At 47.5% G+C, this 25623-nt stretch overlaps 1 protein-coding gene and 1 long non-coding RNA gene across 5 annotated transcripts in view; one reads left to right on the top strand and one right to left on the bottom strand.

Annotated features, from left to right (window-relative positions):
- The window catches only part of BICD2 (BICD cargo adaptor 2), a 61185-nt gene that overhangs the window by 164 nt on the left and 35398 nt on the right, over positions 1-25623 (bottom strand). The window contains exons 2-8 of one of the 4 annotated variants that reach the window (XM_037157088.2): positions 24864-25076; positions 19015-19167; positions 17130-17561; positions 15302-16297; positions 14886-15037; positions 13323-13533; positions 9475-11564 (exon numbers count right to left, since the gene is read on the bottom strand). In XM_037157088.2, coding sequence (XP_037012983.2) covers positions 11559-11564; positions 13323-13533; positions 14886-15037; positions 15302-16297; positions 17130-17561; positions 19015-19167; positions 24864-25076 — 2163 coding nt within the window. In that variant the 3' untranslated portion in view covers positions 9475-11558. Of the gene's footprint in view, positions 1-9474; positions 13534-14885; positions 15038-15301; positions 16298-17129; positions 17562-19014; positions 19168-24863; positions 25077-25623 lie in introns of those variants that run through there. The other 3 variants (XM_037157086.2, XM_037157087.2, XM_053662800.1) reach the window with 3 other exon arrangements.
- On the top strand, positions 129-24907 carry LOC119058135 (uncharacterized). The gene is made up of 5 exons (XR_005084202.2): positions 129-287; positions 2659-2844; positions 21921-22043; positions 24628-24745; positions 24840-24907. It is a non-coding gene; the product is annotated as an uncharacterized LOC119058135 (long non-coding RNA).

Below are 25623 nucleotides of genomic sequence, written 5' to 3'. Positions count from 1 at the left end.
GCCAATGACCATTTTTGGTGCGGGCACAGTGTCTCCTTCGGACGCAAAGTCCTGAAAAACGGAAGTGACGTTACCAGCTCCGCGCCGGAAGTGAGGGAGAAGTTAGGAGCCTGCGCTTGCGTCTTGGACTGCTTGGGGCGGAAAGCAAGGAGTCCGGCGTACCGCTGGTGGAGGTCCAGGTGGCCTGGAGATAGCCCACGGGGAGATGCAGTCCAGGCTCCCCAGGAGGTGGGGGGTAAGGTCGGCGTCTGGACTCACTTTTTGCCAGTACATGTCCAGTGGTTACGGTACAGTTCCGTATTGATACATTGATTTTTTTGTTGTTTGGGGTTTTTTGTTGGTTTGGGGTTTTTTTGTTGTTTTTTTTTTTTTTTGTTTTTGCCCTTACGCCACCATCTTGATTATTGTAGCTTTATAGTAATCAGTATTCTCCCTGCTTTTGTCTTCCGGAAGAGAATACAAATAATTGGTATAATCTGTTCCTTAAATGTTTGGTATAATTTACCAGTGAACCCATCTCGGCTCAGTGCTAATTTTGTGGGCGTAATTATTTATAGTATTCCTCTATTATCCTTCTGATGTTCAGAGAACTGTAGTGATGTCCCCTTTTATTTCTTACATTAGTAATTTATCCTCTTTTTCCTTAGCCTGGTTAGAGCATCGGTTTTACTGATCTTTTCAAGCAATCAGCTTTTACCTAATATTTTTTATCGTTTTCTTATTTACAATTTCATTGCTTCTGCTCTAATTACTATTTTTCCTTCTCCTTACTTTGGACTTACAGTGCTCTTCTTTTTCTACTCTCCTAAAGTGGAACCTTAGATTATTGGTTTTAGATCCTTTGTTTTTCCTATATACACACTCAGTGGTACAAATTTCCCTCAAAACAATGCTTTAATGCATACTGCTAATTTTGGTAAGATGTATTTTCATTTACTTCAAATTATTTAAAAATTCCTGTTATTTCTTTCAACCACATGTCATTTATTAGTGTATTATTTAATCTACAACTACTTGGGTATTTTGTCCTTCTGTTACTGATTTCTAGTTAAGCTCTACTGTGGTCTGAGAGCAGACATTGTATGATTTCTATTCTTTTAAGTTTGTTAATTTTAGGGCCCAGAATGTGGTCCGTCTTGGGAAATGTGTTTCATGTGAGCTTGAGAATTGTATTCTGTTATTGAATAGTCTGCAGTTGTCATTTATATCCAATTGATTGATAGTGCTGTTGAGTTCATCAGATATGCCCTTGCTGATTTTCTGACTGTTGTATCTGTCCATTTCTGATAGAAAGTTGTTCAGGTCTCTAACTGAAATAGTAAATCATCTGTTTCTCCTTGCAGTTCTGTCAGCTTTTTCAGATATGCTTTGCTGTTGGGTGCATACTCATTAAGGACTGTTATATCTTCTTGGAAAATTAACCCCTTTATTATTATGTAATACCCCTCTTTATCCCTGAAAACTTTCCTTGCTCTGAAGTTTGTTACAATTGAAATTAATATAGCCACCACCCACTTTCTTTTCATTAGTGTTAGCATGGTGTATCTTTCTCCATCCCTTCACTTTTAAGTTATATGTCTTTTATTTAAAGTGGGTTTTTTTGAGACAACATATAATATAGTTGGGTCTTTATTATTGGTCCAGTCTGTCAGTGTCTCTTAATTGATGTATTTAAACCACTAATGTTTAAAGTGATCATTGCCCTGTTCTTTCTTCCTATTTTTGTGTTCTCCCTTTCCTGGCATATCAGTTATGTCTTTTTTTAAAAAACTTTTTTAGTGGTTGCCCTAGAGTTTCTAAAATACATTTACAGCTAACCAAGTCCACTCTCAAATAATACTATACCACTTCACAGGTAATGCAAGTAACTTGTAACAAAATATTCTTAATTCTCCTGTTGTATCACTGTCGTCATTCACTTCACTTATACATAATCTGTAATTATTAAACACATTATATCTATTATTTTGAATAGTTATCTGTCAGATCAAGTAATAATAAAAGGTCTTTATTTTACCTTTATTTCTTCTCCAATATTAGCCCTTTCATGTTGATCTGAATTTCTGTCCTATATAACTTTTCTCCTCTCTGAAAAACTTTAACATTTATTGCAAGGAAGGTCTACTGGCAACAAATTCCCTCCATTTTTGTTTGCCTGAGCAAGTCTTTATTCTTTACCTTCAAGAATAATTTCATATGATACAGAATTCTAGTTTATTTGTTTTGGTCTCACCAGTTTAAATATTTCACACCCACTTTCTTCTTGCTTGATTGGTTTCTGAGAAGTCGTATGTAATTCTTTGCTTTGCTATAAGTAAGCCTTTGTGTCCTGTCCCCCACCCCACCCACCCACCCCTCAGTGCTTCAAGATTCATTTTCTGCAGTTTGAATATCATATGCCTGTGTATAGTTTTATTTGGGCATTTATCCTGCTTGGTGTTCTCTGAGCTTCTTGGATCTGTGGCTTGGTGTCTGACAATTTTAGGAAATTCTCAGTCACTACTGCCTTCAAATATTCTTCTTTTGTTCTTTTTTCCTCTGGTTTTCCCATTTGTGTGTCTTATTATATCTTTTGTAGTTGTCTCACAGTTCTTGGATATTGTTTTCCATTTTTTAGTGTTTTTAAAAAATTATTTATTTCTTTTTCTTTGACTCTAGAGACAGAGGAAGGGAGAGATAAAGAAAAGGAGAGAAACATCTTTGAGAGAGAAACATCAGTCTGCTGCCTCCTGCACGTTCCCTGAGGACAGAACCCGCAACTCAGGCCGGTCCCCTGATCAGGAATCAAAACCATGACCTTTGGGTTTGTAGGATGATGCTCATCCACTGAGCCACACTGGCCAGGTCAGGCTTCTTTTATTTCTTAGAGCGTCTTTTAATTTCCAGTTTTTTATTCTTTCTTAATTATTCTGTCTTTCTGTGTGTGTTCTTACTGGTACTTTTTCTTTTCCATTACTGCCCTTGATGTATTAATCAGTTATTTTAAATTCCTGGCCTGGTACTTGTAACATTCTTGCCATATTTAAGTCTGGTTCTAATGCTTGCTCTATGTCTTCAAAGTGTGTGTGTTGGGGGAGGGGGAGTTCTTTCATTTTATTATGCCTAAATTCTTGTTGAGAGCCAGACATGATACTAAAGAAAGGGAACTTTTAGTTAATAGAATGGTACGGTGGGGGAGGGGAAGCATTCAGTGGGACTGTGATTAACTTGTTTTTAGTGTCCTTATGCTTCACACTTTTTTGTTCTTTTCACCACTTTAGGTGGTCAAGTATGGCCAGAAAAGTCTGGAGTTAGATATTTTCCTTCTCCCACAAATTGGTCTGTGGTAAAGTAGTTTGTCTTGAGAATAGACCTAGTTAAGAACAGAATGCTGTACGGTCTTTCAAATGGCCACTTTTTCCTTCTGTTGCTGGGAGCCTGAGAAGATTTTTCTCCAGTCTTCACTGTGGGAACCTGGTAGAGCTCCTAGAGGTAAAACTCATTTAAGTGGGAGGTTTCCCATCCATTACTAGAGCTCCTGGAGCTTTCACACTTGTCTGCACTGAGCCTCCAGCAATTTATCTATTAGAGTTTAGGTTTTCCTACCCAGGTACTGGTTATAAGTGTTCAGGAAAGTTGTAATTCTCTGTACCTATCTGTCTCCACAATTTTGGGGGCAGTGGTATACCCTGTATCCTCACATTTATGATGGATCAAGAAGAGTTGTTTTTTTTTCAGTTTGTTCTGCTTTTTACTTATTGTTGTGATAAAGTCATGAGCTCTAAGTTCCTTACACATTGGACCAGAAACCATAAATCCTGTTGTTAGATTTTAAATTACTGATTCAATTTCTTGTTATAAGTCTGTTAAGGTTATCCTTTGGCCCTGGCTAGGTGGCTCAGTTGGTTGGAAGATCATCCAGTCCCCAGGAAGGTTGCAGGTTCAGTCCCCAACCAGGGCACCCTGCAGGAGGCAACCAATCAATGTTTCTCTCTCACACTGGTACTACTTTCTCTTTCTCTCTCAAATCAATAAACATAATCTTGGGTGAGGATTTTAAAAATATATTTCCTTTGGTGTCACTTTTGGTAGCGTGAGTCTAGTGATTTACTACTTCATTAAAGTCACCTATTTGTTGGCATTATAATATTCTAATCTCTTAATTTATGTAAAGCCATTAGTAGTGTCCCCATTCTCATTACCAGTTACAGTAATTTGAGTCATCTGTTTTTTGTCTAGCTAAAGGTTTGTCAATTTTCTAAGACACTCCCTTTAATTTTCTTGATTTTCTCTTTTGTTTATCTCTGTTCTAATCTTTATTATTTCCTTCTTTTTGCTTAGTTTGGATTTAGGTTATCCAATTTTTTTCTGTAGAATTATTCACCGTACTCTTATAATCCTTGATATTTCTATAAATTCAGTAATAATTTCTCCCATTTTCACTTCAACTTTAAAAAATATTTTTATTGATTATGCTACTACAGTTTTCCCCATTTTCCCCCTCCATCCACCCTCTGCCCTCCCCCCCAACCTTCCAGCATCCTCCCACCTTAGTCCATGTCCATGGGTTGTACATATAAGTTCTTTGAGTCCTATGTTTTCCATACCATTTTTAATATCTCCCTAACTCATGCCTAGTAACTTGCTGCTTCTTTCCTGTACCTCCCCTCGCCCATTCCTCCCTTCCCCCTCCCCACTGAAATCCCTCCATGTGATGTCTATTTCTCTGATTCTATTCCTGTTCTGGTTGTTTCCTTAGTTTTTGTTTCTGTTGTTTCTCTCTTATTTTAGGTTAATTTGTTGATAGTTGTGAGTTTGCTATAATTTTACTGTTCATATTTTTTATCTTCTTTTTCTTAGATAAGTCCCTTCAACATTTCATATAATAATGGCTTGGTGGTGATGAACTCTGTTAACTTGACCTTATCTGGGAAGCACTTTATCTGCCCTTCCCTTCTAAATGAAAGCTTTGCTGGATAGAGTGATCTTGGATGTAGGTCCAGTGCCTTTCATGACTTGGAATACAATACTTCTTTCCAGCCCCTTTACTTGCAAGGTTTCTTTTGAGAAATCAGCTGATAGCCGATTTCTCTGGGAACTCCTCTGCAGGTAACTCTTTCCTTTCTCTTGCAGCTTTTAAGATTCCTTGTCTTTAATCTTGGGTAACTTAATGATGATGTGCCTTGGTGTGTTCTTCTTTGGGTCGATCTTCCTTGGGACTCTCTGGGCTTCCTGGAAGTCTGTTTCCTTTGCCAGATTGGGAAAGTTTTCCTTTATTATTTATTTGTTCAAATAAATTTTCAATTTCTTGGTCTTCCTTTTCTCCTTTTGGCATCCCTGTAATTCAGATATTGGAACATTTCAGGTTGTCTCAGAGGTTCATAAGTCTCTTCACTTTTTCGAATTCTTGTTTCTTCATTTTGATCTGGATGGATGTTTATTTTTTCCTTTTGTTCCAAATCGTTGCTCTGAGTCCTGGTTTCCTTCCCATCTCTGTTGGTTCCCTGAACATTCCGCTTTATTTCACTTTGGGTATCCTTCATTTGTGTTTTCCTTTTTTGACCAGGCTCAGTCAGATCTGTGAGCATTTTGATTACCAGGGCTTTAAATTCTCCATCAGGTAGGTTGGCGATCTCCTTGCTAAGCTCTCTTTCTGAGGCTCTACTCTGTTCTTTCATTTGGGCCATATTTCTTTGCCTTGGTGCAGCTGATAGGTTATAAGGGGATGGGGCAACCCTCTTTGCTACGCAGTGCTGCTGCCTGTGGGGGAGTGGCCAGAGAGGGAATGATGTGGCTTGCCTGCTTATCTCTAGCGTACTTTTCAAGGGACTCTCCTGAGACTGGGAGCTTCTCCTACTGCCGGCAACCCTAGCCATAGCCCACAGCCACCTCTGAGCCCCCTGTAGTTAGTCCTTCCTGCGTAGCCCACAGAGCTGGGCAGCCAGCCACGCCCCCAATGTCCTTGAGTTGTGGACATTGTTTTCAGAATTGTTCTGAGTTGGTTGGCTGCTCTGGCTCTTGTGGTTGATCTTTTCTTTAATCCTTGGTTGTTGGAGTTCCATGCAGTTTGATTTTCTGGAGCTTTTGGTGGTTTACCAATTTCAGATTGGTTGTTGTCCTCCTTTGGTTGTGTGAGGAAGCAAAGGGTCTCTACCTATGCCTCCATCTTGGCTGGAACTAATTTTTTGCCACATCTTCATGTGTGCAAAGGTCTTGTCATTTTTGCTCATGTTGTGAAGGAAATAACTTTTGGTTCTGTTGATCTCCACCATCCCCCCCATTTCCTATTTCATCATCTCTAACCTTATCTTTATTTCATTTCCTCTCCTTCCTTTGGGCTTACTTTGTTGTCCTTTTTCTAGTTTCATAAGGTGGGAATTTAGATTATTGATTTGAGAGCTATTTGTCTTTCCTCTCATTATCTTCCTTGGCCCACTGTGATTAAGGAGTGTGTTGTTTTGGCCCATGGCTTAGTTGGTGGGACCATTGTCTCATAAATCAGAGGGTTGTAGGTTCAGGCTCTAATTGGGGCACTCACCAGGGGCAATCAATGTTCTCTCTCTCTCTCTCCCTCCCTGCCTCTCTAAAATCAATAAGCATGTCCTCAGGTAAGGATTAAAAAATAATACAAGTATGTCTTATCATTTACACATATTTTTGAATTGCTACATTATTCCTAACTTTATTCCATTGTCATTGGCCAATAATGTTTGTATAATTTCAGTCATCTTTAATGTACTGAGACTTGTGGCTTAATGTGTGTTCACCCTGGAAAAAATTCTGTACACATTAAAGATGTACTGTGCTGTTGTTGGTTGTTAAGCTTGGCTTATAGTTCTGTTCAAGTAATTTTGGGTTAGGGTCCTATTGAAGTATTCTATTTCTTGATATTTTACCTTGTTCTATAACTAAAGTCTCTATTGTTGTCGAACTATTTCTCCCTTCAATTCTGGCAGTTTTGTATGTTGTATTTTGGGGCTCTATTGCTTAGTGCATAAATGTTTATAATTTTTATATCTTCTTGGTGAATTGACTCTTATCATTATATAATGTCCTTTGTCTCAACAACTTTCACTTATCTATTAGCATAATCATTCCTGTTGTTTTGACTATTTGTGGGGAGTATATTTTTCCATGCCTTTACATTCAATTAATTTATATTATATCATTGAATCTAATGAGTCACTGGTAAATGCGCAGTTCAACAATGGTGTGAACAATCAATGAGATTTGGGAAGTAAAAACTACCAAAGCTCTAGGCCTCTCTTTTCTGTTCTCATTTATATAAAGTACAGAAATAGGTACAAGTTACCTAAATTGACAGACTCTGAGTTATCCCTGGGAGGAAGATTGGATGCAGAGAGTATGAGGGCTTTGAGGGGGCTGCCCTCATTTGCTTTTCATTTGGATAGTGGCTGCAGTGTGTTCATTTTGCAAAAATCCAGCCAGTGGACAGTTGTTTGCACTCTTACATTATGTGTGCTATGCTTCACAAACAATTTAGGGTAAATAAGGTGTTGCCTCTTCCTGCTTAGGGAACGGAGCTCCACCACAGGGTGGGGGACTTCACCCCATGGACCCAGTCTTACAAAGGTAGGCTCCTAGATGAACCAAGGTGAATTAACAAGAGCCAGTGTACTTGCCCACAAGAAGCCTGACAAAAATGACAAGATGTAGACCTTATATCTCTGCTGTTTTTGACACAGCTGAAAGTTGAGCACAGAGGCAAACCTGATGGCAGCCCATTCCTACCAAAATCATCCCATGCCAGGTGATGTCAGAATGTTAGCACATCTATTCTCCCAGTACCTCGCCAGGGTCAGTAGACAGAGGCATTCTGTTAATGTGTCCCAAGGAGGACTCCTAGGAACTTTGTGACTTTTTGGTCACACAGGTGTTTCCTGTATGCATATCTGGTCTGTACATTAGTATGCACACTTTCCTAAATGCAAACTATGCTTTGGCAAAAAGCTGACTTAAAAATCACACTCCCCATGGGACCAAGGCCCAGTTCCATAGCCTAGCATCCTAGATCTTGGTAATAATGACGGTGGCAGCAAGAATCATATAAGCAACATTCATCTATTAAGCATTTGCTGCATGCTGGGCACCTAGGTTTTAATGAAGCTTCATAGCAACCTCATAGCAAAGAAATACAGTCTCCAACCTATAGGGGAGAACTGAGGCAGAGTAAGATTGTCAGTAAGGATGAGTCAGCTACCAAAAACGGATGATTCACCTAAAGGTCTCCAACATGGCACTATTGTTTCCAGCTCTGAGAGGTGGGGGTGAAAACTGCTATAGGAAGGTGAAGGAGATGGTGGAAATGAAGATATTCCCTGTTGGAGGGGAAGATTGAGTATTCCTGTCAGCACCATATGCCCCTTCTTGCACAGCATCCTGAGATGCTCCCCACTTGGGAGGCTGCCACTCTACCCCTGAAGTGAAAAGCAAGATGTACAAGGACCCAGAGCACACTGGGGGAACAGGGAAGGTCTTGGCACATCTTTGCTTGTGCAAATCAAACACTCCAACACACGGGACTGGGCCGGGGCCAAAATGCGCCACACAGGTGGTAGGAACCAAGGGCCAGATGGTATCCCCACCTGGAAAGGGTCCTGCCCTACTTGGCCCACTGCCAATGTCCACTCTTTGCAGGGAGAGGTTCCTCCAGATCTGTTGCAGATTCTAGTCTCACCCTCTTCCAGGGTTCTGTTGTAACAACATGGGCCAGCAGGGAAGGAAGATTTTTCTAGCTACAGAGTTAGGATAGGAAAACCTTTCTCTCTTGAAAAGAAACTTCCAAGTTGAAGATAGGTTCAAGCTACAGAGTTAGGATAGGAAAACCTTTCTCTCTTGAAAAGAAACTTCCAAGTTGAAGATAGGTTCAGGCCACTGCTAACTAAAGAGGGATGAGGGATCATCAGAGTAAGGAGCCCGTAGTGACCTAGAGGCCAAGGGAAATCCAAGGGGAAGGGAGGGGTCCTGGGGACATGCCAGGGCAAGAGACTGCCCTGGAGTGGCAGAATATCCCAGGGACTTTCTGTTTCCTCAGCCAGGATGTTTCCCCTATACTCACCAACCATAACCAATCATTAGATGGAGTCAACATGCCTTGTACACATTCCTGCAGATGAATATGGTTTTGTGATAACAAACAAGTAACTTGTTGCCTGTAACTAGTCATTCCTCGGTTCAGTGAGCAAGGGTTTGGACAACAAAGGGTCCTGTGTTGTCCAAATCTCTCTGCTTTCTGGTCAGGACAATGTGAAGGCAATGTGCTCTCACTGCCACAGTGCTGGGTACTCAGGACACCTGATGCTCATTACAGGAGGCACACCTCCCCCTCCCCACCAATTTGTGCTGAAGGTTGCCTCCAGCTCCCACCATCAAGATTCCCAACAGGCGGGTTTTGTTTGAGGTACTGGAATTACAGTGCATTGCCAGACCCAGTCATCCAGGGCAGGGGATCAAAGCAATGAGAGAGAATAAGCCTTGTGCTTTATCTTTGTATCATTCTTTATTTATTGGTCCTACCAACATGACCCTCACCCAGGCCCACTGTTCCTATATGCACTGGCTTTCAGGCATTTCATGCCATATCTGTGTCCTAAGTCAACTGATTTCTTCTCCTAATTCCTTTTCCATTCTCTGCCTCATTTTCTCAGAATCTGAAACCATTTTTGTGTATTTGTTTGTGTGGGTCTGTGTAAAGGTTTCTTAGCAGGAAAACATGCATATGATCTTAATAAAGACAATACTCTTGACACTAGGCAATGCATAGAAAAAAATACAGTACTCAGACATCATTGCAAATAAATACCCATATAGATGAAATTATCATAAATGTGACATTATTTCTTATGAATCAACACTGTAGTAGAAAGTAAAAATAGGGGTCCCTACAACTAGGAATAAGAAATGCTTATTCCAGGAAACAGAACTCTTTTATTTTTACTAATTATAATTTGTCCTTTATTTTTGAGAGGAAGGACACTTGTTCTTCCTCCTTGAGTATCGATTTGACCATTTGCACAACCTCACTCAGCAAATTGGACAGACCTCTTTTGCTAAGGAGTTTTGGCAAGTTCTGTTTCCTGAAATTAACAGTGATTAGTTACACCAAGCAAGAGAATATATAACATCTTTTTCTCATATTTGCAAAGTACTATGGCTAGCTTTCACCCTACTGCATGACGCTGACAGCACAGCTCCCCTGCTACCCAGTGGCTCTTCACAAACATGGCATGTTACTCACACCACTTGCTTAGCTTGTCCCATAAAGTCCATTTGGTTCCCAAAGCACACTCAAGGTCTGTGTTCACTTCCATTTCTCAGCCCCTGAATTTCCAAGGATCTATACAGTAAAGAATCACTGACTAACAGAATTTTACACAATTGCTGTTTTCTTTCCCTCAATGAAGATGCCCAGGTTCAAGTGTGAAGATATATTATGCATTTCACACCTGTTGGTCCACACTGGCCTTCAACATTCCCAACTAGCTCTTCACTGTCCATTTTAGAGAATAACTATGCTGGGACACCTCCCTTACCTGATGAAGGCACAACTGGCAATGATTACTAAAAGGTGTTGAAATAGAACACCCTAAAATTTGACAATTGTAGAATTTTCTAAGTGTACCACAATTTGGCACAACAACCAGAGTAACAAAACAATTCCAATTTGGAATTTCATTGGTACAGTTGTATAAAATTCTGTTAATCAGTCATGCTTCACAACGTCTTAAAACCCAGAAAATTCTGGTATTTGTAGGTAATACTACTCATTCAATAATTTATCTTTTTTGTTCTCAAGTGCCTATAACTGTTTAACCAGAGCAAAGGTCAAGTTTTCTTCTTGTTACATCAAACTATTCCTAAGAATAATAATAATACAATATGAAAAACCCCAGAATCAGAAAACCCTGGATTTCTTAATGAACATGGCATTTAAAAACTGTTAATTTCAAACATGAACTACAATGCCGTAAAATCTAAAAGGCTGCTGAACCACAGCATGGATGTTTAGCCAAGCTCCTTGCCGGGTCAAAGGCTTTATCAAACAGTCTAGAGCTGCACACTAGAACACATCTGTGCCACATGCTGATGTCAAATCAGCATGTCAGGAGCTAAGAACGGGGTGCTACAGAACAAGACAGATCACAACATTGGAGACTGTCTCTGTGAGGAATTAAGGAAGCAAATATAATATCAAAAATATTAAAAGTGCAAAGGTTGATCAAATGAAAAAGGAGTATCTATAATAGGGAGACCCCAGTAGTGAGCAATTCTAGTGGGTTCCTAAGTGAGCTTGGTGCTGCTGTCCCAGCAGGTTCTTCAAGTGCTTGTACAAAGGCCTTTCCAAGCAGTGGCTGCCAGCTTTCTGAACATCAAAGCTTTTTCCCTCTGCCATTAAAAACTCACAAATGCTATTTTGAAAAGAATTGCAGTGGCATATCCAAAAATGTTTCTAAGTGGACTTTTAGGCTGCCCTTCCTTCCTCTGCGTGGGCCGAGGGGAGGGGAGGGGAGGGGCTGCAGTGTGACAGGGCCGGTGGCTGAGTTCTCCTGGCAGCTAATCTACAGCTGAAAACGGGAGAAAACAAGACAGTGTTAGAACCAGTCACCTGTCGGGCAACTACAGTTCTTGCTGAGCTGTGAAAGCATGAGTGTGTTAGTCAGCAGCAAAGACCTGCATGTGTTAGGAGAACCTCCAGCTCTAAGTACCTCATGAAGACATAGAGGGAAGCCACATGCTGGGCTCAGCAAGGGGAACAGAAGTGGTAATGTAGAACCCTAACTCTCCAAAAGTCCTGCTTACACGGGTGTAAGTGGAGGACTGACCCCTTCTCTAGTGGGAAGGGGATCCAAGACCAATATCCTATCAGCACAGCAACCCAGAGCCAGGGACAGGCATCCAGAAGCAGGCATGCATGTGTGCTCTACCCATACCTCTCCACTCCCGTGGTCTGTAAAACCCAAGGTGGTCTGTGTAGCATCTGGAGTCTGCTGAAAACTGAGACACACTAAGGAACCAAGGGGCAGAGTAGTGTTGGAGTAGACACCTATGTGAGAGAGCAATGCAACCTCCTTGCTAGGCCACTGACAGCCCTTCAGGGAGAGGACTATAGCCTCACACCCTATGGGCCTCATGGGATAAAAGGGAGATAAATACTGAGAAAAGTCCTGCTTTCAAATGTACCAAAGCTCTGGTATGGATGAAGTTTCTGGAAACAGGAGGACCCCACAGCTGCCTTTGCTTCCTGTCACCATCCCTGCAATTACAGCGATTTGGAAGAACCACATCCCTCCTCAGTGAATCCTCAACTGACACTGGGCCCAGGCAAGTCTTCACCACACTGCGCTTGGCTCCAGCTGCAGCTGGGGGTTTCCAGAGCACTGCTGCTGCTTAAGAACTAAAGCCCCTCTTGGAGGAAGGCTTGATTATGGAAAAAGGGTGGAAAAACTTGCTCTGAAAGCCAGGCACTCCTAAATACAAAGGACAGGCTTCCCCCGAGGATAGCTGTCTAGTTGGGCACTTGGGATTTTTCTCATTGGAAAAACCCCAGGCTTTGTGCCTTCTAAAATGTCATCTCACTGGCCACCAGACCAGTGAGCAAATCTCAAAGAAAAGCTGAAGCTCTGATCTTGGGGCGTAGCCAGGCGTGACTGAGCTGCACAAGTGTGACTGACGCATGGAGCATGGGTATGCCTGGGCTGGAGGACTCAGCTCAGGTCTTCTCTTTCTCTGGGTTTAGGGGAGAAATTCTACCCTTTTCCCCAAACAGAATTTGTAGTGAAATGGTGTACAAACTACAAAGTAATTCTGTCCTCTGATGAAGGAGCTAGAACCCAGCTAGAACCTCTAACAGTGCTCCCTGGGTGCTGGAGCAGCACATCTGTTTTAGATACATGCAAGTTTCATCAGCAGAGCTGATGACACCCAGGTCCTGGGAAGCCACATTTTTTCAATAAGTCATGGCTCCAACCCCACCATGACCCCCAACCCTTACCCCACCAAGAGAGCAGCTGCTGTGAAAGGTGGTCGGTCCCAAGGGATGAGAAGCAGACACCTAGCTTGCACTGTCCAGGTGGAGCAGCACACCATCTTAACTAAATCCTTCCCTCTGTACGTTAGTCATGGTTAAGACCAGCCTAGTACCGCGGTCCCGCTGCTGCTGGGTTAGTTGAGGTGAAGCGGACAGGTGGCAGCAATAGGTTAGCTGCAGTGTGCAGCCTGAGGCCCTAATCACAGCAAATGTTATACTTCTCACCACAGAGCACCTGGGCAGTAAGCCCAGTGCCCTCGGTCCTGTCGCTGGCGCAGGCGCAGGCGTGACTTACACTAGGGGTGCTGGGCTTGACTTTGGGGGTAGCCTTGGCACGGCCCCGCCGGGTCTGCTCATGGTCCAGCTCTAGCAGCTCCAACCGCTGGGTCAGTGCTAGCTTCTGCTGGATGGCCATGCGCAGCAATGAGTTGAGTGTCTTCTTCTCATCCTCGGCAGCTGCCAGCTGCCGCTGCATCTCATCCAACTGTGTGATGTACTCGTCACACCTGTGGGGACATCAGAGGTGAGAGCATGGCTGAAGGACCCGGGTGGGGAACATGAGCACTGGTGAGAGGACCTCAGTGGAGTCCCTCTGCTCATCAGGCTGGAAGAAGAGGCCCTGCCCCCTCAGCAGTTTGGCTTTCTCTGGGAGGGATTCTGTGAAGCTGGTTTTCACTGAGGGAGGCAAGGCCTTCAGGTAACCCAGCGGCAGTTGGTTAGAGGCAAGACATCACCTGGCTCTCAAGAGTATGGGGATAAATCCAAGGAAAGGACTTTGCTTGTTCCCAGGTTAGCATATCCACACAGGAGTTTAGTAAATCTGAACCAAATGGCAAACCAGAGCTTAGGAAGGGTGCAGGTGGGTGTAGTGAATAGCCCATTTTGGCTTCTGCTTAACTGACATGTGACCACCCCCCCCCCCACCTGAATATGGAGCTAGGGGAGAGATAGATGCACACTCAGGCTTTGTCCCCTGAGGGGCAGAGTGGGGCCTGAGCAGGGGGGGTATTGGGCTTCCCCCCCCTCACAACTCTCCCTTCCCTAGGGCCCAGGGCCAACAGTGAATTTTAGCTCTGGCCCTGAGATGAAAACATTTGTGATCTCAGCTCCATTGGAGAAGTCAGGTTTTTTAAACAAGCTGAGGAAGTGGGGGTCAACATACCAGTGCTGAGGTTACTAACAGATCCTTCCCAAGCACCCTGCCCAGGAGAGGAAGCTTCGGAGAAGCCTGGAACTAACTTTGTTTTTCCCTTCACCCTCCAGGAGGTGGGGATCACCCACCACCTCACCCAGCATGAGGAAAAGCAGGCCTTGAGCTCAGTTCCAACCCTACTTAACCTGGGGAGCCTCAGCCTCCCCACCCTTGATAATGCATTTGTACCGTCTAGGGGCCGTCCAGGCCATTCCCCAGGACCTGCCTGAAACAGGTCAGCAGATGGCACCATGCCCCAGTGGGTGGCAGAAACACCACAAAGCTGTGAACTTCCCTCAAGGCCCGCAGCTTTGCCTCTACCACCCCCACTCCACTTCTACTCCTCCTACCCCAATCTCTGACTGACAGGGTCAGACAGGGGACACTGAGAGGGAGGAGGGTTGGTGCTAAGAAAAGCCTTGCTTAATTCACAAACTTCCAGCAAAGTTCTGGGGGACAAACCCATTTGTCACTTACTGGCCCCAAGATCTACCTCGTGTAACCTGCCCACCAGCAGACTGGCCACTAGGGACCTTCAGCTTCATCTTACATATATAGTGGACACAATCAGTATCCTGTAGATTTTCACAAACAGCAAGAATGGCACTTTCCCCAGCACTAAGCTACTGGGCCACTAGTTGAGCAGTGACAGGAAGTCAGTGTTACCTGGTGGCGAACATGGCGCGCAGGGAGGAGAAGGTAGCTGCGTCCTCCTTGAGGGCCTTGAGCTCATTGCGCAGTTTCATCATGGTCTCAGTGACCATAGCTTTCTCGTTCTCGTACTTGCTCTTCAGGTTGGCAAGGGCCACCTCAGCTGTCTGGGGGTCAAAGACATACAGGGCGTATGGGTAGAAGGAATGGGGGAAGGGTCTGCCTATTACAGGCCAAGACTGCAACCTGCCTGGCCCCTCAGTACCCAGCTCCTCCCCACAACACTAAGTTGAGGCTTTAACCCCAAGTAGCATGACCAACATTATCCACAGCCTGAGGCTTGAGCTGACCTGTGATGACGCAGACCCTGAGAAGCTGAGGAGGGTGAGGCACCCCCATCAACCTCCCACCTGCCCAAGCACAGTACACACCTGCTTATTGGCCTTCAGCACTGTACGCAGTGTGGTGATCTGCTCCCGTTTGGTGCTGAGCAGAGACTTGAGCTTGAGGATCTCCTCCATGAGTGCCTCCCGGTCCTTGTCTGTGGCAGGGCCCAGTTCCTGTGAGGCCAGGCGCTGCCGTGACAACTCTGTGGTACGATCCACAGCTGCCTGTAGATGCCTGATTTGGTCACGGATGATGGCAATCAGGTTGTAGATGTTCATGGGCTCCCGACGTGGGTCACTCAGGGGTGAGGACAGCGAGGGGCTGCTGTCCCCAGCCCCGCCCTCTGCAGCCAGTGGCCCCTTGGGCAGGACAGGTGAGTGGTGCCCACATGCTTCAGGACTGCAGTGGCTAGCACCAGCTGGACCTTCACGGTAGTAGTCCAGCACAACACGAGTGGGTGTCTCATTGTTGCACATGCACACATGGTGGTACAGGCTGGCTAGCTCCTCGCTAAAGGTCACCAGCTCATCCTGGGCCACATTCAAGCTGCCCTGCGTCTCACCTGCGACATCACTGACTTTCTGCAGCTCTGTCTGCAGCCGGGCCAGCAGCTCACGGTCCTGGCAGCTGGCTTTCTCTAGCAGGGAAACCTTCTCGGTAAGCACCTGGCTCTCTGCCTCATGTCGGCCCTTCTCCTCAGCATGCCAAGCCTCGCTGGCTTCATGTGCACTACGTAGGGCCTTCAGCTGCTCCCGGAGCTCACCAGCCTCTGCCAGAGCCACGTGATACTTGCAGGCCAGAATCTCAGGCCCATTGATGTCCACCTCATAGTAGTCACCATCCTCATGGCTGTCGTGCTCCTTCTCACTGTCCAGGGCTGTGCGCCGCTCCTTGCCAGCCTGCAGGTGCTGCAAAGCACTCAGCCTCTCCGTGAGGCGTTTTACCTCCTCACGCTGCTCTGACAGGGTCCCCCGAGCCTGCTCCAACTGCTTCTGTGCATCCTGCAGTGTTGCTAGCAGGCCTGCCTTCTCCCTCTCCACCTGCAAAGGCACAGAGATGGGCCTGTCAAAAGCCTGCAGGGACCCCCCAGATAGTCCCAGCAGTGACCCCACCCACCTTCCTGTTGGCCAGTCTGTGACACTGTTAGGACAAGTGTCTCAGGGTCTGGGTAGTTCTTACTAAATGCTGTTGTTGCTATATGTTAAAATGTAGCACAGTATTTTTCAGAACCCGCTATAAATAGGATGAGCTTGACAGTAATTGAATAGGGTAAATGTCTGCAAAGAAGAAATCAATGTGTAATTGACCAAATAGTGCATATAAGCAATAGCTAAGCTTCCCTTCTGGGAGGGAGGCAGAGCTTTGGATATGAATCCTGTCTCCTTTAATTGCTATAAGTAAATATAACTATCTTTTTGAACAGAACACCCCAAATGGCAGACCTCTTGAGTTCAGTAACATGTCTAGGTGGGGGTGCAATGGGTGGGGCCACTGTTGGTCCTCCCCTGCACAGAGGCTCGGGAGGCCAGGTGGGTTCCTCCTCAGAGACATGCAAACTGAGGGGACACATTACAAACCCTGGAATTCCATTCAGTCGGGACACAAAACCCAGATGTGACATGTCCACAAAACAGAGACGAAGACTGCATGTAGACAATGCAGAGGGATATGAGAAAACCTTGGGCAGCACTGAGACTTCAATCTCATAAACAGGAACCCACTTCTCTGGGTTCCTTCTACCTGTAATGCTGTGGTTCCACTTATATAACAGAGTTTAAGACAAATGTAAGATAAGGTGGGTAATATCAACAAAGTGTGGGTTGTGAGGGCAGAAATAGAGGTGGACCCCCACCCACACACCCACCCACTCACCTGCATTAGCTGTTGCTTCAGCTTCTGGATCTCAGAAAGATTGAGCTCACTGAGGAGGTCAGACACGAGGCTGGGACAAGGTGGGGCCAGGCCATCTTTGGTGGGTGTGGAGGTCTTACTGTCCAGCGGCAGCTTGGCCAGGCAGCTGTGCTCAAAGCCATTAGCCAGGGTCTCGGCATCATCGAGTTTGAGACCTTCCAGGGAAACATGCAGGTGGCTGGTATACAAGGAGTCATTGATGTTCATATAGTGCGACAGCTCCTTGCGCAGGCTGTTTTTCTGTTCCCTTTCCGTCTTCAGTGTCTCCAGTGCCTCCTCTAGCTGCCGCTCTGAGATCTCCTTGAGCCGAATGGCATCCTCCAGCTGGCTGTTGAGGTACTCGGTCTCCTCCTCCAGACGCTTGATCTCATGCTTGAGGCCCTCAAACTCCACCTGAGAAAGAAGGGTTGATACTCTTTTGAGCCTGAGTGATCAGGAGGAAACATCAGTGTGCTGACTCCGTGGCTGCTGTAGTGGTTCTGAGCATGAGGTGTTAACAGTCAGAACAAGTGTGCATGTTGTGTGAGCAATGCAAAAGCCAGAACAGAAATAGCCACACTGCAAATTTGTTAGATGATGTAATATGTTACCAACTGCATACTGATCTTAAATTCTACAAAATTACCTAATATTAACAGTTAACTAAATATTTTAATACAAAATATGTATCTAAATGTGTGCTATAACCATGAATTCCAAGGATATTTCAAAACAAAGAAACTACAGTTCCCACTGAAGTGGGATTTGCCATAGCCACTCAGTACCCCCACCTCTAGATGCCCAAGTGAATAGGAGAGGCAGAATCCTGCTACAACTGTATTTGCAAATGGACAAAGAAGTAGGCAGAAACCTGTGCTTGATAGGGGGAATCAGTCTATGTGCAATTTAACAAAACATTCTAATTATTCTGTAACATTTGCAGAAAATATAAGGAACAAGCCACTCCGAGGCAGAGTAAGTACATCTCTGATGGTTGCAGGCTGGGGGAGGAGGATTCCTAGGAGGGGGCTTGACTCTACCATGTGCTGCCTGAGGGTGAGGTCTCCTTCTCCTCGGGACCCTTGTGTGTGACCCACAGTGTCACAGTGGGCCTCCCGTGCAGCTCCTGTACCTGCATTCTTGGGGAGAAGTGTATTCTCTGCTGGCTTTTGCAAACACAGAGGTTCTGTAAACAAATGGGTCCACACTTCCCTATGCAGAATTTAAACTGGGAAAAAGGTCTCCCTAGTACCTACCCTGTGGAGGGGTAGGTAACAGGGACAGGCATTGAGGGACCTGAGTGTCCAAAACTACCTGTTGTCTTGACACAAGTGAAGGTGACCCTCCTCGTCCCACCCATTGCTGAGATTACTCAAGAGCAAGAGCTGACAGCTTGAACATCTCCACACTGCTCCTCAGGGAAGGCCCACTGGCTTCACCCAGAGGGCCCCTCAAGGTCCAGGACCACAAAAAATCAAAGGGGACTGGCAAACTTGAGACAGCAGGAGGGATAAGCATGCCAACAGTTCCAGGGTCCCACAGGGCATGGAGTATCTTGGGCTTCCTGTCAGCACCTCAGAGGGGACTGAGCTGGATACCGAGCCCCTGGAGTTTTTGCTATCACTTCTTCACCAGCTCCTGCATTTCCCCCCATTTTTGCTGGCCAGGACACACTGGCCATGCTAATGTCAGCCAACACTAAAGCCAGAGGCCTTGTTCTCATTTATGGTCATCGAGGAGCCACACCTTGCCACCACTCACCTGGTTCATAGCAGTGTGTGGTCTTTTGACCACGTGAAATGGCAAAGTGAGGTGGTGCGAGGTCCATGACCCAGAGACAACTCACCCATCCCAGCCAGACACTCACCTGGTTCTGCCTGAGCACAGACACCTGCTTCTGCAGGCTGATGTTCTCCTCCTCCAGCTCTGAGTAGTCCTGCAACAGGCGGGTCTCCCGGAACTTGTATTCTTTGATGTCGTCCCGAAGGCGGCCCCGCTGGAGCTCCACGTTCTGATTGATCTGCCAGGAGGAAGGTGAGGTGAGCAGCCTGCCCCAGCTGGCCCTGCTACCCTTAAAGTTCAGTGGCTCAGTGCAGTCAGGGCAAGTGTGGCTGGCTGGAGGGGAGCTGGGGCCCTGGGCAGTGTGAGGCAGAGGTGAACAGCACAGGGCCTCAGCTGTCTGACTCCATTTCTTCATCTGCAAAATGGGTTACAGTGGTACGGTGCAGTAGAAATAGGTGGCAGCTGCTCCAACAGTTTCACAGTTACCACCAGACCTGGCAATGCTGCTTCTTGGAGTGCAACCCTGAGAAATTACTAAAACAAACTAAAGAACAGATAAACATATGTGGTACATTCATACAACTGACATACGTTACACCATGAACCTCAAAAATGTTATGACTGGAAAAAATCAGACACAAGAGGTCACATACTGTGTGATTCCACACAGATTAAATGTCCAGAAAAGGCAAATCCAGAGATAGAAAGCAGAATAGTGTTTGTGGGGGGCAGAGGGATTAAGTGGAGGAGTGGGCAGAGACTGCTAACTGGGCTGCTTTCTGGAGTGAGGAAATGTTCTACAGCTGGTTTGAGATGGTACATAAATCTAAATATACTAAAACCCATTCAACTGTACAGTTTAAGTAAGAACGTGAACTATCTCAATAAGAATATGAACTATCTCAATAAAGCTGTTAAAAAGTTTTTCCTGACTCAAGTTGCCTTGAGGGTTCAGATGTCCTACAGGGAGAAGGCTGCCCCTGGCAACATGTGCCAGAACCTCAGTCCCTGGGCCCCAGATTTTGGAACATTCTACGGTCATTCTGCATGTTGATGGATGTTTAGCAGCCCCCTCCCCTGCTGTTAACAACTGAAAATGTCTCCAGATATGGCCAATGTCCCTGGGACAGAACTGTTCCCTAGACAAACCATCTCCCTTCACCCTGTTGCTCCAAGTGGCCCCCTTAATGAGACTGATGTGGTGACAGCTCAAACTGATTCAGATAGGAGCAGGGCCCAGGACCTGGGTGGGCTGCCAAGAGGACACAGGAGGCAGGGAGCAGCCTGTGAGGGCCACTGCCCCCGCATAGTGCACCTCTCAGGGCCTCTTCTCCATCGTGAAGAGTGTGGTGAGGAAACCTGGCAGGGAAGCTTCAGCCTTCACAAACATCCATGCACCATCCCACCTTGCTGTAGGTCACACAGCAGGTGACAACTAGCTCATCTGCTTGAACTAGTCTCCCCACCTCCAGTCAGAGGGGATGCTCTCACACAACTGGTTTTCCTCTTATATTGTTTCTCCTCTGCTCAAATGCTGCTGGAGCCCCTCACTGGTCTCACTGCTCTCAGCAGACTGTGGCCATGAGCCCTTTGCTGTACCAAGCCGCTGCCCACCACCTCCACACACAGAGCCTCCAGCTTCCCGTGAACACACAAGCTGGGGCTTGCTTATCTCTCTGCCAAAAACCTCTGGTGAAATCCTCCCTCTTTCCTTGCTAAGTCAGGATGCTTAACCTGCAGGAAGTGCCCAAACACAGGTGGCATCACCAAACATAGCCACCTAGCAGAGTGGAAACAGGAAGATCTAAAACCCACCAGCTCCCCACAGATCTCTGCAACAGGACCTCTAGGCTGCGGAAACAAAAACTCAAGTGTAGCTTCCCATATGGCTGGGGCAGACCTGACCTTCCTAACTCAGTACTGGGGCAGACATGCCTGGGGCAGAGCCTGTGCGGGTCTCCCAGGGCCCCGAGAGCCTTGTCCTGCCTTGCTCCACTGCCAAGCCCACAGTGGGCCCTGTGGGCAGTGAGGCAAGGCACACCCAGGTTACAACTGGCCTAGGACACCGCACAGCAGCAGAAGGTACCATTTAGTGACACTGCAGGACTCGCAGGCCTGCACCTTGATTTCCACAGTGACCAAGCTCCCACCCCACACTACAGGTTCAGGAACCTCCACCCAACACACACCCCAAATCCGTGGGCTCAAACAAGCTCCAACTAGCCACCATGGAGTGTGGTTTTCCCCCAGGAAAGCACCTTCTCACAGCTGTCAATGGCATCCCTGATGGAGGAAGAAGGTGGGCTAGTAGGGGGTCTCATCTCAGCTCCCCTTTCCAAAGGACCCCTGACCTCAGGTTACTTGTTGGCCTAAGAAAAAAAAGTGACTACAATGCTAGCCTCAGGGGCCCAGTAGGCACCTGGTATGTCAGTCACCCTTTCCTATGCCCCTCGGAGCTCCTTCCCTGTCTACCCAGCACAATCACACCTTGACCCCTCAGGTTTCCTGAAAGGAAGGCACCCCCCCTTCAATGAGGAAACCATGCAAAGGCCCATGGAAGAATGTGCAGAGAGGACACACACCAGAGAGAATGGCCATCCTGGAACCGTAAGAGAAGTGGTTTTAGGGAATGCACCAGCAGATCATAAGAGCAGGATCCAGACCAAGCCAGGCCTTTGTCCTCTGGCCAGACCTCCACCCACTCTCCCTGTCCACCCCAGGAGGGACTGAGAACCACAGTGGCATGCTAGGCCTTGGGACAGATAAGGTAGGGACTTGGGGGGAACAAAGACACAAGGAACAGGAGGGAGCATCAGAGAAGGGAACCTGGGGACCAGCCTCACACCGGTGCCCATGATGACCATGCAAGCTAGACAGACAAGGCAGTGTGATGCAGGGCTGGGGCTGTGATTCCACAGGTGAGGGCTATCTCCTCGTGGCCCCATAGGCCTGGGTCCCCAGCCACACCTCCTGCTACCATTCTTCCAACAGGTTCCACTAGATGATGAATGACCACTCAGGCTGCACTTGTGATCCTGAAGCAGACACTGAAGCCAGTCTGACCAGAGAATCCTGGGACAGGCCAAGGAATGTGGTTCTGCAGGGATATGGAAGGTCTGATAGCTCTGCTGTACACACTGCAGCCACAAGGCATGCATGACCAGTTGTGCTTCATAAAAATTAAGTAATGTAATAAACTAGAATTCAGCTCCTAGGACGTCCCAGTGACCATGGCTGCAGCTGCCTGGCAAAGACCAGGCTCTGAATGGGGAGCAGGATGGAGGCAGCAGGTGTGTCTGCCTGGGGCTAGGGGCACCTCTTCCTGGGTGTCTGGGAAGATGAGTGTTTTTCATGTGTAATTCTAGAGGCTGAGAGTGGAATGAGCTTACCTTGTGTAGGCTGCCCAAGCAGGGGCGTCCACCCTGCCCCCTGCAGATCCTCCCTCACCAACTCCCCTGATCTCCTGGTGAGACGTTGCTAGATGTCACACCTTAGTGACTCAGGCCCAGCCCTGCTCCCTGGAGAAATGTGTGCTTCTTCATGGGGTTTGTTCCCTCAGAACCATCAGAGCCCCATGGCTCCTCCACCCCTGCTGGGCCCCACCTGTGCTGCTTCCTCCATACCCAGGGCTCCCCCTCTTGCCCCCAGACTGTCCACTTTCATGACAAGCCCCCTAATCCCATCACCTGGTTCTGGACATGGGTGTCCACTCCATGCTGCAGAGCTTACCTGGTGCCTGATGCTGCTGCTCTTGACCTCCCAGATACCTCAACCTTGTGACCAAATGCCCAGCTTCCCTCCAGCTAGTCCTGGAAACCCAGCTGTCACCACAGAAGGAAATAAGTTCTTTCCTGGCTCCTGGCTCCTGGCCTGGATTGGAGGGGACTGCTACTGGGGCATCCCTATCACTCACTGTGGGGGCTGCACAGGGCCTGACACATGAAGGGTCCATTAGAACAGGAAAAGCAGGATATAGCTGGACAGCAAGATCACCCGGGTGCCCGCCTTGGCAGATGAGGCTGACCCCTCTACAACCAGCAGGCCTATTTCTCAACGGTAGCCCCCAGCATAGGAATAGGCCCTGACTCAGCTTCCAGCCAGTTGCAGACATGCCTGGCTTCCTGGGACTCTACTTCCCCACCTACAAAATGGATCTCAGGGCCACATCCCAGGACAGAAGCTACCTGGCCAGACAACATACAGTATAGAGGTTAGGACCCAAGGCTAGAGGGCCATGTGGTGAGCTGGGCATGGGGGTACAAACTTCTAAGTTAGTTGTACAAGGAGGATGAACAGGCTGGCTCGTCAGTCACTGAATGTGACAGGTCAGGACTGGGCATTGGGACACAGATACACTCCTTGTGAAAGGGGCATCTCATGGGGGTAACCTTGAAAGGCTTGTGCAGCTAGGTTATCCTGAGGCAGCCAAGCTGGTATTCATTGGGGACAGTGCTTGGTATCATGTCCTAATGGTCCAGGGCCCTCAGCCAGGTATGAGCCTTGGGCATGAGACTTATGCATGCCCGTGCATGAAAGACACAGCCATGCCAGAGGCTACAGAGGAGCTTGGCTTGGCAGCCAGGACAGAAACAGCAGGGCAGGACTGGTGGAAGAGCCACAGGAGAGGGAGGGGAAGAGGGATGGGAGTGAGGTACAAATGCAGCCAGCAACCGAGGGGGTTGACCAGGGATCTGGTTGAAGCTGGTGACAGTAGGGAACCTCCTCCCTAACCAGGAAACCCAGGAAGGCTCCACATGGCCTGCCTCACAGGGACTTCAGGGGTGCAAGCTCTGCCTTGGGAGAAAGAGGTAGCTGAGGAAGCATGAGGAATGGCAGACTTTCTCCTGAAGCACTAACAGGAACAGCAAGGATCCCCGCCCCACCAGACCTGTTCTTTAACATCCTGTGGGACTAGTTGAGCTCACTTCCTGGCACGCACAACCAGGAGTCAGCAGGTCCCAGCACTCTCCTCACAGCCCAGGATAGGCCCTTCTGGGAGAAGGTATGTGCAGAATGAACCTGGGCTGGGCAGTGAGGAGGTCAACTCCTCACTTTGACAGGCTCTCCTCCCCATCCTGATCACAGGGTGATCCTGTGAGAGGAAATGAGATCACATATTCTGGCTGTAGGCCTTGAAGTTCAGTCCACCCTCAGATCCAAGCCAAAATCCTCCCAGGCCCACAGGCTTCAATGATCTCTGCCCCAAATGAACCCAAGCAGGAAGGGTGACTGCTCTCTTGCTACTGCTAGTCCCTGGACTCTGTCCCAAACTTTGCCAGTGTCCCCTCCCAGCCCTCTGGGACCATCATGTTTGAGATGTGGACATCAGAGCTGATCAGCACTCAGAACCACCTGCCTGTCTGGTCACCTGTCACTGCCCTCCTCTCAGAACAGAGGGTGTGCCTCTCTTGAGGCTCAAAAGATGGACTTTTGCCTTCCTAAGAACCCTGGGACTCTGAGGACCAGGAGCCCCCAAACCATGGCTAGGACTGCAGCTCATAAAGACTTCTAGCTCCACCCACCATCCCTGTCCAATTCTGTTTTGGGGTCAGTGACCCATCTTTCCACCTCCCTGAGAGGTCACTAGCTACTTCCCTCTGTTCTCCACTTAGTCAGGCCTCTCATAGCTAGGTCCCTGTCAGGAGCCAGGCTGATCCTGGGTGTTGTCTGCAGCAACCCCTTCTGATTTCTCTGTCAGGAGCTGGCAGATGGAGGCTATAGTCCCACTTTCTACCAGAGGAATGAGCTTCCCTTGAGACCCAGGATGCATACCAACTCACACCTAGAGCCAGGACAATTACCAGACCCTGGACGAGGTGAGGCTGAAGCTGGGCAGGTGGAATGGGTAGTGGTGTGGCCCCCACACCACCACCCTCCACAGGCACATGGGAACTGTCTCCTCACCCATAGGGCAGCCTTCCCAGCCCGAAGTACCTCCTTCAGCTCCTGTGCCACAGAGGCTAGACGCTCACTCTCCGACTGTGCATTGGTAAGCATGTTGCGCAACTGCTTCAGCTCCGTCTGCAGCTCCAGCACCTTGCGCATGTAATACTGCTCCTTGGAGGCCGACTCCTGGATCAGACTCTCCTCCCGGCTTTCACCATCCGCAGCCACCTTCCTGTGGTTCGTATGCACCTGTCCAAACGCCTGAGAACAGACACCAAGAGAGTGGGCCAAGCAGCACTCTTCCAAGTGTGCACAGAGCTGGACCTGGGGGCAGCTGATTCCAGATCTGTCCACTCATCCTAGTGACACCTATGCCCAAAGGAGCCCAGGCCTGCATGAGGGAGGGAACCACAGTTTGAACCAGGACTCTCAGAGCCTGCTGCCAAGCCACTACTTGTGCCTGATTCAAGAGACTCCACCTGCCCTCCCAGGACCTGGGTGTGGAGCTAAAACTGCCAGACAGGAGAGAGCAAGCCGTCACCCCTGGACCCAGGAGGGCTTTGGGTTTTGAGAGGCAAAAGGGCACAGGGAGAAGCCCCCATGGGAAAGAGCAACAAGGCAAGAGTCCTGGACCAGCGGGGGCTTCCCATCATGTCTTGTCCCCGAAGCAAGGAGCCAGGCCCCCAGGAAGGACCTCTGCTTCTCCTTCTCCCCGCCCTGTACATCCCAGCAACCAAGACAGGATCCCCACAGACCAATTTTGTGTGTCCTCTTCAGTGTGTGCTTCCCACTGGCTGCCCCATGCAAA

Source organism: Artibeus jamaicensis, unplaced genomic scaffold (assembly GCF_021234435.1).
Source record: "Artibeus jamaicensis isolate MK-2021 breed Jamaican fruit bat unplaced genomic scaffold, CSHL_Jam_final contig_288, whole genome shotgun sequence".
Classification (NCBI taxonomy): Eukaryota; Metazoa; Chordata; class Mammalia; order Chiroptera; family Phyllostomidae; genus Artibeus; species Artibeus jamaicensis.
Note: the sequence above shows the minus strand (reverse complement) of the source record. Positions and strands in the feature narration are given on the sequence as shown.